General features: G+C 46.4%; 1 protein-coding gene across 6 annotated transcripts in view; it reads right to left on the reverse strand.

Annotated features, from left to right (window-relative positions):
• Positions 1–13,989, reverse strand: part of EHBP1 (EH domain binding protein 1) — a 1,903,610-nt gene that overhangs the window by 662,276 nt on the left and 1,227,345 nt on the right. For all 6 annotated transcript variants that reach the window (XM_086927633.1, XM_086927634.1, XM_086927631.1 and 3 more), the window contains one exon: positions 4,242–5,168. In XM_086927633.1, coding sequence (XP_086783759.1) covers positions 4,242–5,168 — 927 coding nt within the window. The remainder of the gene's footprint in view (positions 1–4,241; positions 5,169–13,989) is intronic.

Genomic DNA, 13,989 nt, shown 5'->3' on the forward strand with positions numbered 1-13,989 from the left:
TCTACAGTCGATTTACAGGCAAGGATTCCTTGGCTCAGTCTGTGCCCTGATCTCCTGACGGCTCAGCATGTATGCCAGTGCAAAGAGTGAAGCATTGGGAGGAAACCAGCAGTCATTGTGTGCTACAATTGATGTAGGAAGACATAAGACAGGGAAAAAAATGTCTAGGTAGAGTTGCTTGCCCTTTCATTCAAGAACCTTTTGAGAATGTTGCTTGTTAACGATTCGGCTGGGGTGGCCCAATAAAAGGAACTAGGGGAATTCTGTTAGATTTTTTTTTTGGGGTGGTTTTTTAGAGTTTTATATAGTGCGAACTAGACCCGAGAGATCTGGTATCAGAGTGCTTTACATGAGCACCAGTTTCGTTCCAGTTTTGTTACATGAGAACACATTGATTTTGGTTAGGCACGGGGAGATTAAGTGATTTGCCCAGAATCACAGGATGCTAAGCATCGCTGCAGAGACTCGAACCCAGTTCCCCAGCTTCGTGGTCGGCCGCTCTAGCCATAAGGCTACATCCTCTACATAACCACTTGGCTCCCAAGACTAGTCTGTTAATGATGTGATTGACCGTTGTGTTCAGTGAACTATGCATCTTTAGAGCTGGCTATTTTTGTGCTCAGATCATTGGGCCCTGAGCCTCTTCTGACCAAAGCCGCTTTTCATATTTTATGTGCAACACTGGTTCTCATTGGTATCATTAAAAAAATGCATAATTACCTAGAGGCTAAATAACCACATGCAATCAATGCATTATAATGAGAATGAATTTACAAATTCCACGACCAGCTAGTTGAGAACAATTTTATATAATTGGTTGTGGTCATGAGGTGCCCCCCTTACATCACTACTCTGTTTTCAGCCCCTAAGGGTGTCCTTTACGAAAAGCAGCTCCTTTTAGAATCTGACTCTTCTGGAGTCTACCCATCTGAGCTGGTCACATGCTCCAATGGACTCCGGTCTTCAAAGGAGAAGGCTGTTGAATTGGGACCGCCCCCGCAGAGAGAACGCTGAGACGCAAGAATCTGACTTGAGAGTCCAACTGGAGGAACAACAGACACCCTAGACTGGAGGGAGAGAAGATAACGATGCGGTACTGAGGGCGGAATCCCAAAGCCCTGGGGAGACAGGAACAGAGCCTCCTGCATCCGAAGTAAAAAGGGAATCGGACCCCATCCGGCGCCACGAATTGGCCAGCCACGTTCCTGGAGGTGCGTGGCTTTCGGAGGTACGTACCCGCCACATGTTTGCTGGGGAAAGGAACCGGGGTCGCTAGCTCGCTTCAAGAGGGAAGTTGCCCAAGTCAGAGTGATTCCTAGCTAATGCTGGACGTCAGGAACACTCCAGTTTTTCCAGGGCGACGCATGCAGGCATACTCACTGGTGACGGAATATGTGTGTTGTTTCCCCCCACTTCTTATCCCTTACATTAATAGTCCAACTGGACAGCGCTCTCACTGAGCCTTTCTGTTCTTTTCTTTTTCTTCCAGAGGAACGCCTTCACTCCACTGATCCATGAAGGGCTTGCCCTAAAGGAGCCAGCGTGGGACGATTAAGACCATTGGACAAAAAAAACATAGTACATCTGTCTTTCCATGCAATAAACCACCTAAACCCGCCTTGGCTCTCAGTATTGCTTTTGCCAAGGCCCGCAGTTGTATCGAAACAAAAATAAAAAAACTAAGAAAAACAGTCACGATAGTGCAATGTGACCCCAGTGTGAAGCCCAACACACAACAATACACAAAAATGTGAGAAAATACAACAGGGCTAATCAATTGGTAGCAAACAACCACAAAAAAACCTCAATTCAGTCCTTTAGAAAATAGTTCCTAAATTGGTTTGTTTATGACTTCTATTTATCGACGATGTTTTGATCCTCACAAGATATAAGGGTCAGATCAAGATGAATGTAGTATGGGAACCTCTGAATGATCCTAAAATAGGACAACTTCAGAATGGATAAAATAAAACACAAGACTACCTCGTGACTAGGTGAACTAATAAAAATGTGTACTTACAATAGGGGAACAACACCCAAAAAGGACCAAAGTAAATAGGGCAACGGCATGTACACGGGACTGCAGCGGGCAATGGAACTGCCATGTATAGATGCCTTCTACAATTAAGATGTGCCCTTATTGTTGTTTTGGGGTTTTATCCACACGAAAGTTGTCCTATTTTAGGGTAATTCAGATGACTCCATATTTTATTCGTCCTGATGAGACCCTTGTTTCTAGTATGGGCTGAAAAGTTGTCAAAAACAGAAGTAACAAACAAATCAATTTAAGAACTATTATCTAAAGGACTGAATTAAGAATTTATTAGCAGGTTATTTGATACAAATTGATTAGCTCTACTGTATTTTCTCACATTTATGTATAATGCTGTGTGTTGGGTTTCATAGTGGGGTCACATTGCACTATCTTGACTATTTGTCTTCCCGTGTCTTTTTTATTTTAGGTTTCAATACAACCAATAAGATTTTTCTCAACTAGCTGGTGGTGCAAATTGAGAATTCATTCTCATTATAAAGCATTGATAGCATGTGGTTATTTAGCATCTATTTGTGTGTTGTTTTGAATGATACTAATGAGAACCAGTGTTGTACATAAAATAACCTTTACCCCAGTCCCTATGGTCTAAGGATTGCTCTTGTAGCATATTGAATGCAAAATCACTTTTCAGGCTCCTTGCAGTTCCCCCAGATGATTTTCACCTTCTAGGTTTTCAGTTGAGGGTGTCTTTTATTTTGACACATGTGTGGCTATAGGGTTTGCAGTTTCTTGTGGTTATTTAGAAACGTTTAGTGCTTTTTTGAGAGGGTTTTCACGAACGACTGATTCAAAGTTGGTTTTGCACTACAAAGATGATGTGTTCCAGAGTCCACCTACTTAGGGATATTGCTAGCAGTCCCTATCAACATTTATGGATTTGCTGTCTAAATTAGGATTTCCCTTGGCAAAAGATAAGACCAGTGGCTCTGCAACAAAGATGAAGTATTTGGTGGAACATTAATATTCATCATGAAATGTAACTTGTTTATTAGTAAAGTCCTTGTTTGCCAGTCATTACCTTTCCGTATTTGCTAAGTAAGTTCTTATTACAACATAGGACTAACATGTTTATCTCTAACCAAACAATTCTGTCTCAAATCGGTTCTTGTGCTGGTGGTCTCTTGCTTGGGGCCCCAAAGGGCCATTTCTCGGTCCCCACCTTAGATCAACAAGGAAGTATTGCAGATACCTTAAATAAACATGGCAGGTGATAAAATACACATGTTCAGTTATCTGAAAGAGTGAAATAAACTCTTTGGGGCGGGAATAGCGCATATTTATGCCAGGATCTGTATATCTGTATCTTGAAGATACAGCTGGTGTCTGAGTGGTTAATTACATTAGTTAAACAGTTAACCTGATGTCCCTAAACAGATGCAATCTTGCACAAAAGACTAAATATTGCTACATTTGCCCAGAGGGTTAACAGCAGTTAACACGCTCAGTACAGGACATTAATTGCTCAAATGCAATTATAGGCCCGAAGGGCAAAATGCATAATGAGAGGGCGGATAAAATAGGAGCTGTTAATGCCTGACAGCATGTTGCCGATAAGACTATTAGCATGCATAACCATTATCTCACCTAAAACATATAAATAATCATAACTATTGTCTCCATCTATTTCATGACTCTGACAATGAACCTAGAATGCGAGCAAACAACAGCAATGACAGCCAGCATTCTAAGTATACTAATTGGCTGAGCCAATCTCAGCATGCGACGCAGGATACTATTGGAGATTAACAGCATTCTATTGTGGATTGATTATTGGTTAAGAGCTATCTATAGTCCTTGTGTTAATTTAAGGATATCAAGTAAGTGTCCCAAGCACCAGTTTCGCAATGTCACCTTTTTAACACTTTGACACTAACAGCATTACTGTTACAAACAGAAAACAGGCAAATGAACAGAGTCGGTTCCATGAATTAACAAAAGCAAAATATTATAGAATACCTATATACTGGATTCCCCTAAATGTATCAGCGCACAAGATTACCATATGTTGCACTGAGTAATTTAAATGATCACTCATGGACACAAAACAAAGTAAGCATGCAAGGAAAAGAAATAACGGACTCTAAGTTCGGCTGTGATGCAATACGGTTAACAAGGCTGTCACAAGCTCTAGGGATACCACCAACTGAAGGTTATTCAAAGCACAGAGCATCTACTAAGGTTTTACCTGGGTGGATTCTGCAGGTTCCTCTACATGGTAAACATCAGGCCTAGTGTTCGGATCAGGAAGAGACTCGGTCTGTCGCAGGGAGGCACGTTTTTTCTTAGCAAGATCTGCATCCCTGTTGTAAGAGTACCCAAGTTTGCAAGTGGGAGACAGGCTTGGCTTGATGACCTGCAAGCCAGCTTGCGGACTCCAATCCTCCATTGGGCTTACAGTACTTTGCATTTTCTGCTCTAATAAGCCACTAGACTGGCACAACGTTTTGGGCCTCTGATCGTTCATGTTCTCGCACAGAGCTGTAGAAGATGCCTCCTCTTCAGTATCACTAGCAAGTGCCAAGTCATTAAAGTGAAAAGTGTCCGCTTTCAAAAGTTTCTTTCTGCCCTGCAGAGGTTGAACTTGTGATTGCGCCACTTCTGTGCTGTCACTCGTCCTGGCTTCTTGGGATCCAGAAGTTCTACATGTACTTTGTACTGATATTGGTGGGCCGCTTTCACTGTTAGTCCTGCCAGCAGAAGAGGAGGCCATGCTCGAGTTTAGGTGATCATTGGGCATTTGGCTTTTAATTCCTGACTCACGAAGCAAACAGTTACTTTGGAATACAGATGCATCCTGAGAAGCAAAGTCTGGTCCATCAGTGTCGAGTGGTCGCAGCTCCGGCTCAGGCTCACGGTTCAAATCGTTGAGCTCCGCATAGAACTTCTCCTGGTTGATGGAGCTGTTGGTATCTGTCTCGTAGTTTCCCACCTTGTATTGGCTTTTACTGCTATTTTCTTCAATCTGAACAACGTTTAGCTCCTGTCCACTGAAATGAGCCCTTATTTGATAAAGATATGTCATAACTGTCAGTTTATCTGGGATTGCTAATAAAACCATATCAGAAGGTTCCAGAAGCCGTGATATTCCTATATTGGCAAACCCATCATATGCCTTAAAGGAAGATAAACAAAACAATTATTGATACCGCACTCTGGCAGGCAACAGTACAGAAAAACACCAACATTTCAGCATAATGTGATCTTACAAATCTACCTCATAAGGTTTGATTCTGTGCAAAAATAAAAAGTAATTTTAGAATAATTATCTGGTATGAAACAGATTAGTTACATTTCCAAGTGGAAAACATTAAAGTGATGCTGCTTTTGAAAGTCTATTTATCAGGAATATCTATACATATGAAGAAAAACTACCGTATTGGAAGTGGATGTCATGCCCTTAATGAATGTCAGACCATAATGAAAACAATCCCAAGAACAAAAAATGCATTTCCATAACAAATATATAACATTATAAAACGATTTAATTTCAAGGAGTGCGAAACAAGGAAAGAAGAAAATGGCTTAAGTAGGTAAAAAAAAGCGAAGGATAGGTTGTGAGATAAGGCCTTGAGATATAAGGAAACACTACACTAATCCGTCCTGGGCTTTATCGTCGTTGATCAACCTTCTCTTTTGTACTTACCATGTAATTGCTGTGGTTTCTGATGATCAGGAACGACAATACAGATAAGGAAGGGGAGCTACACACTAAGTTGTCCTGCGCCAGCTACATATTCTGGTTTGCAAGCATTGCATATACGCAGCAATATATTAACAGGTGCTTGATGTGTTATTTTGAACATTTGACTCGCACGATCACATGTATGTTTATTTTTCAGCTTTTGGGTCTGAGAAGGAAGAGAAAACGTGGCAGGCCTTGTTGAATTATTATTTGATAGCGCTTTAATTGCCAGTGGGCAGACAGGTTTTTCTCGTTCTGAAGCAAAGCTATTTCTCAATTTACAATTAATTATCACTATCCTGGACCAACCCTTAACACAGTATTGTATTGCAAATGAGCTTTCACTAAATAAAAAGGAAAAATGCTACGGTGGCATGCACCAGGCATCTTGGATGTGAATTTGCATTTGTTCGATTTTTTCACTCGGCGTTCAGGGCCTTATCCTTCCCGAAACTTTGAGGCCTAAGGGATCCAAAAGCAAACCAGGGGCAAATTTCCAAAGTAGAAAAATAACAAATGCGTTTTGGGAAATCAGATTTTTAGGCTTACGTTCTGCGGCGTATTAAAGCCCTCAGATGTAATCCTTTCGTAATAATGTGACTGTAATGTGTATAGCTGTTAAGGGTTGAAACAAGGTAGCCCACAAGTTGTAAGCAAAACACGCTCGGATTCCGACCTCATTCTCAAAATACCCAATCGGGCCTACTTTAGCCCATTAAATTCTGAATGCAGTTGTACATCACCACCTGCGCGTTGTTTTTCTTGTTTTGCAGAACTTTGTCCCCTGCTCTCCACTTCCTGTTACCTGACAAACTGATTGACAGACATCAATTGCAGTCCATCAACAAAAGCACCAGAGGCAGTATTCTAAACATTTCCCAATTACACAACACACTGACATATTGGCCGAGATCGGATGTCACTGGTAAAATACCCTTTTAATTCAAACCCGCTTACAGATATGGCGCACGATTAAGCTCAGATAAAATAGCCGATGGGTAAAGACGTTGCCCACGTTTTTGCTACTGGTTATCAATTTACTTAAATCCTGTTTATATAAATAATTATACCAAAACCGGTCTGCAACAAGCAAGGTCAACCCCGTCTGAGGGGCACTGCGGCTGCCCGGCCTCCACCACCACGGCTGCCGTCCCTCGCGCTGCGGCCTGTTCCTCCCGCCCATTCCGCGCGAGGAGGAAGGAGGTCACGCGCACGGAGGAAAGTCAACTTCTGCATTCATTCACGATGTTCGTTTAATTGGTTGGGCGGAGTAATTGTCAAGCGCGTTTGGCATCTGCATGGAACCTATACGAGGGCATTGTTCCTGGCGCGCATTCATCCCAGCCAAGGGCAGCGGGGTTATCGGACAGAACTCTGTGAGGCCAGGAAATAAATCGTCAGGAAGCAACCGAGGACTCTATGTAGCTGTCAGGCAACGGGGTTACACAGTGATGAGAGAGGAAAAAAACCCGCACAATAACAAAAATAATTACTTCTTTCATAATGGGGTCATCTACCCTAATGAAACAGAATATAAATGAAGAACAAAATCTCTCCGCCGCACTCCAGTTATCTTAAAAATTCCCAGCCACCTGAAGCCATCCGTGATTTCAATGATTTGTTTTAAACGATTTCTCGATGAACCTTTTATTTCTCATTAACCTTCAAATTTCTCCTCACTCTTTCCTCGAGTGCAGAGAAGAGAGCCCTGTCCTGATATTTTACGTTATCAATGCACTGCGAAGACGCAGCACTTGGTCAATGGAAACAATCTGAGTACATTACAATGTAATCAAAACGTAGCATTATATTTCAGCAAGAACATGTTTTTTTACATATGACAGATTCCAAATTTAAATTAGCTACAAAAACACTCAATTATGAATAACTAGTTATTATGTCCAACTAGTTTTCCATCTATATTTAGACAGTTTAGTTTCTCTCTCAAGAAAGAGAAGATTGCAGTTTTTCCTAAATGTGCCCAATTTACCTAATGTCCGTCCATCTACTCTATTGAAAAGTTACTGAAGCCATGCTTTAATTCTACTACACACTGCTATCCTGAAGAAACTAATGACATATGGAAAGACTCCTATCTCGCGTACCGACCAGAGGAGCAGGATTCAAAAAACCTCCAAAGTACAGATGAAAGCAAAGTCTCTTCCCTGGAAGACAGACTGCTGAGAATGGGTAAATATACCGCGTTGCAGAATTACAAGTGCGCATTCTTACCTCTTATCATGGTCTTTAAGTGCTTTCCAAACCATCAAGTAAGTGGTTCCAACTTCTGAGGTTCAAGGAAGAAAGAAGAGTATTGGCTGGAGAATAGTTTATAAGTGGTGAGTATAACTGCAATGTGTAAGGCCCATAATGTGTTGTCCAGATTTGACGTAGTGGAAACCTGGCACATTTTATGCTTATTTTTAAAAAAACGTATTTATTGGGTTTTCAGGTGTTATGAGGAGCATTACAGGTTGTAAGCATGTGCATTAAAGTACATTACATAAGAAGTAAGGTTGTAGTCCAAAGGCATATCAGATTGTTCAATTGCATGTAGTAAACTTTAGACGGTGCCAGGAGGTGGATCTAAAAGCTTTAAGTTGCCTCTGTGGTTGGTTTTGCATTATTGTGTCTCACCCATAAGCAAAACAAAACTGTTAACTTGGTCAAACACTGGGGGGCGTTAGGGAGAGAGGGGTAGGGTGGGCATGGTTCTAGGATTCTTAGCGCCAAGATGCTCCTTCCGGAGCGAACGCTGCGCTCTACAAATACCCCTACCATACCATACCATGGTTCGAGTTCAGTGTTGGCAACATGGAGATCAATACTAGGCTCAGGGAGACTGTACTATGGTTCTTTATTGTGCTACACAGTGGTGCGGCTAAATATGCACTGGGGAGGGCAGCTCTCATGGGGGTGGTTAGTCAAAGCTGTGGAGAGGAGTGCCCACCTGGACATCACAAATGAGCCTTCAATCAATCAATCAATCAGGAGTTTGTTAAAGCGCAACTACTCACCCGTAAGGGTCTCAAGGCGCTTGGGGTGGGGGGCAGGTTCCATTCCATCAAGGAGAGGGTCTGTCGAAGAGCCAGGTTTTGAGGTTTCTTGCAAAGATGGGGAGCGATGTTGTCTGTCTGAGGTGGAGCGGAAGGGCGTTCCATGCTTTGGCCGTGAGGAAGGAGAAGGAGCGGCCTCCCGATCTGGTCTTTCTGGTGCGGGGGACCTCGGGGTAGGAAAGCTGGGATGATCGTAGGGTCCTTTGGGGTGCGTGGAATTTGAGCCGGCTGTTCAGGTATGCTGGTCCGGTGCCGTGGAGGGCCTTGTGTGCGTGGGTGAGCATCTTAAAGGTGATTCTCGCCTCGACGGGGAGCCGGTGGAGTGTGCGCAGGTGCTGGGAGATGTGGCAGTGTTTTGGCAGGTTGAGGACCAGTCTTGCGGCGGCGTTCTGGATGTTCTGTAGCTTGCGGATTAGGTTTTTGTTTATTCCGGCGTAAAGTGCGTTGCCGTAGTCGAGTCTGCTGGTGACAAGGGCGTGAGTGACTGTCTTTCGGTGTTCGAGGGGGATCCATTTGAAGGTCTTACGAAGGAGGCGGAGGGTGTGGAAGCAGGAAGATGAGACAGAGTTGATATGGCAGTCCGTTTTGAGCTCGGAGTCCAGGAGGATTCCCAGGTTGCGTGCGTGGTCTGTGGGGGTTGGCGGGTTTCTGAGGGCGGAGGGCCACCAGGTGTCGCTCCAGGCGTCGGGGTTTGGGCCCATGATGAGTACTTATGTTTTGTTGGTGTTTAGTTGTAAGCAGCTGTTTTTCATCCATTTGGCGACGGCTTCCATGCCTTCTCGAAAGTTGCGTCTGGCGGTGTTGGGCTCGTTGGATAGGGAGAGGATGAGCTGGGTGTCGTCTGGGTATGACACAATGTTGAGTCCGTAGGTTCTGACGATGGGGGCAAGTGGAGCCATGTAGACATTGAAGAGCGTTGGGCTGAGGGAGGAGCCCTGGGGGACTCCGCAGGTGGTAGGTGTGGGGTCTGAGAGGAAAGGGGGGAGTCTGACCCGTTGCGTCCTGCCGGAGAGGAAGGAGCAGATGCAGTCGAGGGCATTGTCCTGGATTCCTGCGTCGTAGAGTCTGCGTATTAGGGTGCAGTGGGAGACTGTGTCGAACGCCACTGATAGGTCTAGGAGGATGAGGGCTACTGTTTCTCCTTTGTCCAGTAGGGTGCGGATGTCGTCTGTTGCGGTGAGGAGGGCGGTTTCCGTACTGTGGTTTTTTCTGAAGCCGGATTGGGAGGAGTAGAGGATGTTGTGTTGGGGGTGCAAGACCTTTGTCAGAAATTTGTTAGAAGTGTGTGAGTAAAATGGCCCATTGTGGGGAGATAGGGCGATGGTGTATCCGTCGTTTCCTCCTCTTCAGCGGCCCATTTGCGCATCGCCTCCACTCATGCTTCCACTGGGGGGCCTGTGGGAGCGCGCCAGTGTAGTGTGATTGCACGCTTCGCTAAAAGTAGGGCCAGTGCTGCAAAGCATGTGTGCACCTTGTGCTGCTTCCTGCGTTGAAGACGCCCAGCGACCAGGCTTCCCGCATGTATATATCTTGTAGACCTGTGACTTCCTGTAGTGTAGCGTGGATGGTGCACCAGTAATGTTGTGAGGCCAAGCAGGACCATAACATATGCATAAACGTTACTTCAGGGGCTCGACATCGGGGGCAAGTAAAGTGTGACTCTGAGAAGTGGCGGTAGAGCTGCGCTGGTGTTAGTTAGGCTTGATGTAGGATAAACAACTGTATGTTCTTGAAACATGAGGTTTGGGAGACTTTCTTTGGGAATACTTTGGCCTTTCCCATTCTTTATCATGAAGTATCCTCCCGAACTCCCCTCCCACTTTTGGCAAAGTGTGTCTAGCAGTGAGGCCACGCACGTATGGCCTTGTACAGCCAGGTGATGAGGTGACGACCTGGTCTCATGATCAATATGGCTTTTAGCACTGGGTGTGTTGTTAGTTCACCCCCGGATAGATCCCAAAGGCACTGGCAGGAGTGTATGAGTGGTCTGTGGAGGAGAAACTGCCCTGGAGGGAGCCCACACTCTTAGGCTAGTTGGGCAAAGGGGAGAAGCGGGCCCTCTGAGAAAGGAGTTCCACTTCAAGAAGCGAGTGCCTGGTCCAGGAACGTAATTTCCAGCCTCGTAATAGTCCCGGCCCCTGGAAAAAGCCAACCAGGGGTAGCAGCGGGTATAGGTGGAATGCCACGGGAGAAATGATGTATCCTAGCCCTACTAGCTTTTGCTATCAACACCTGTATGGGGTAAGTCGGGACGAGACAGGACCCGGTAGGAGTAGGCAGCGAATTGCCAGCAGCGGCCTAGTTTCTGGGCACGCCTCCCTGATATAGCGCCGAGTTGTCCAACGGGACAGCCATTGAAGCTGCGCCGCCAGGAAATATGCTTCGAAGGATGGAGCTCCCAGACTTCTCAGTCTGATGGCAACTGCATCTTGGCCAAGGCGACTCCCCAGTGGTCAGCTCCCCAAATGAGTGAACAGAGGAGTGCATCCAGTTCTTTAAAGAAGGAGTGGGGTGGGATGACTCGGAGATTTGCGTAGTAATATAATAGTCGAGGCAGAATGACCATTTTCGCCTGGGCAATCTTGCCAATGGGGGCTAGGGTAAGTGTTCTCCAAAAACCTACCTAGGAAAGTATGCCCTGTGATGGTTGCCCTCATACAAATCTCAAAGAGCGTAATATAGGCAAACTCACAGATAGCGGAGGGCTTGTGCATGTCAAACAAGCAGGAGTCACCACCTCTCGTGGTGGGAGGTAAGTGCAATGTGGGTAAACAGCGGATTTCATCCAGTTTACTCGCAGTCCGGCCGCTGCAGCTAAGTCTGCAAGCATGGCACGGAGGGGGACAAGATCAGCCTTTATGTCCCTTATGTACAAAAGCAGGTCTTCCGCATACAGGGACACACTGTTTATTTCGCCCGGCAAAAGAATACCCCATTCAAGACCCCCCGGGACACGTATGATTAAGAGCTCCATAGCCAGCGCAAAAAGCAGGGGGGAGAGCGGGCACCCCTGATACATGCCTTGGCCTATCGAGAAGGGAGCTGAGATGTGACGGCCCAAACAGATCCAGGAGGTGGGGTTTGAGTACAGTATCTTTGTGTATGCTAGGACCTTAAGCCCCACACACATGCGGGTGAGTACAGCACATAGGTAAGGCCAGGTCAGGGTATCAAACGCCTTCTCCAAGTCAAGGATGAGGCAAGCAGCATGGGGAAACCTACCCCTTACCTGGTCCTGGATGTGGAAGAGGCAGCAGATATTTTTGGTGGGACGAATCCACACCAACGCCCCTTGACTGTACGCTGAGTAGGTAGTAGCACATAGAATGCCTCTCCAGTGCCTTTGCAGCCTGTCCAACTCCCCTGCAGGTAAGGTGTGTCTCTTGCAGAAAAACTATCTGGGCCTGCTGGCGTTTGATATAGGAGCAGACAGCATAGCGTATAAGGGCCTTTTGCGTCGTGGTCTCTTGGCCCACCAAAACAAGTGGGGTACCGTTCTGATCAAGGGACATGTGGGAACTCAGGGTGGTAGGAAATATTTTTCTCCCCGCAGATTCCTGAACTTTAAGTCACAGAAATGGGAAGAAAAAGTGTTTTTTTTCTTTTACCAAAGTTCGACGTTTACAAGAGCTTCTGGGGATAATTATCTAGTGAGAGCCTTGCAAGTCAAGCACCCCTGAATTCCCCTAGTTATCCAGATTTTAGATTAAAAAAATGTGCAGGTTTACTAAGTTTCCCTAAGTGCGAGCTGAGCTGGGGGCCCAAAATCCACAGCTACCCACTTTGCAAAAAAGGATCGGTCTTGAGTGGACAAATGTGATGCATCCATGTTGCGTATTGGGCCATTTCTTGGGCGGGCACAAGGCTCATCTACACAAGTGAAATACCATTTTTAGTAGGAGGCTTGTAGGAATACTTGGTGGAAGGAGGGTTGTGGCGCCCCACAGATTCCAGATCTTTCATCATAGAAATGTGAGCAAAACGTGTTTTTTCAGTCAAAGTTTGAGGTTTGCAGGGCATTCTGGGTAAGAAAACCTTGTGTGATTCATGCAAGACATCACCCTGGAATCTCCTGTTTGTCTAGTTAAAAAAATATCTATGGTTGGTAGCTTTTAATGGTTGGCGGCAGAGAACGGACCCAAATCCCACCTCTTCCCCTATTGCTGATTTATCAATGTAACGCAGAAGGACCTTTTGTGTTGGGGCACAGCTTGCAGGCCTAAGATGTCAGACGCGTGAGCCTAAAGCTCCGCACCGGCCTGGCAATTATCCTACTACATCCTTCGTGGCTGGGGGCCCATGTGCTTGGTGGAGCAGTCATCTCTACTGGACGACGGTCGCCGAGGGCGATTCAGGGCAGTGCATTGTTTGAGAAGGCCCAAGCGCTGAGATCTGGAGGCGAGCAGGCAGACCTGCACTACCTAAAATGGCGGCCTGGATCCCCCGCAGGACAGAGGCAGTGCAGCTCCTGTGGAGGTCCTAGGCCAGTCAGGGCTTGTGAGGACCGGCTGGGAGCCGCCTAGTGGAGAGAGAGAACTGTCGGGTGCTCTGGGCAAGAGTGAGGACGTCCGCGGAGCAGAGCTGCCGTGCTGTGCCAGAACCATAACCCGAGGCTTGACTGACACCGTGGTGCTACTGGGCCAGGTAGGGCGTGCCCGGAGGTTGTTTGCGCGCATATGGGGCCTGGAGGTGCCTGAGAGCTTGGGACCCAAGAGCGAGGGGGCAGTCCTGAACCCCCTCAGAAACAGCGACCTGTTGGTCAGAGGTAGCTCAGACCGGGACAGCGATTGGATCAACCTGGAACCATGAGAGGCGGATGCGCGCTGCGTGGCGAAGTGCAGTGCTGAGGTGGTGACTTTTTGGCAGTGAGAGCTGCGAAGCTCGGAGTGGCGCTGCTGCACCCGAGTGAGGACGCCGCAGAACAGCCAGGAGGCGACCCAAAGACTGCCAAACAAGATGGGCGGTGAGTGGCGGCAGCAAATGTTCATGGTCTAGGTCAGAGCCCGGCGCTGAGAGGGCATGGAGGGAAGGCTCTTGTACAGACAGAATGACCACAACGGGGTTGTGTGCATGCAAACGGCGGCCTGGGAGTGTTCCCTATGACCCTGGCTGGAAATAACGAGTCAGGGGCTGGTTGAAGGATTGTTGAGGACTCCGGAAGCGACTACCTGCTGGCTGGGGCCCACAACGGGAGG

This window comes from Lissotriton vulgaris, chromosome 6 (assembly GCF_964263255.1).
Source record: "Lissotriton vulgaris chromosome 6, aLisVul1.2, whole genome shotgun sequence".
Taxonomy (NCBI): Eukaryota; Metazoa; Chordata; class Amphibia; order Caudata; family Salamandridae; genus Lissotriton; species Lissotriton vulgaris.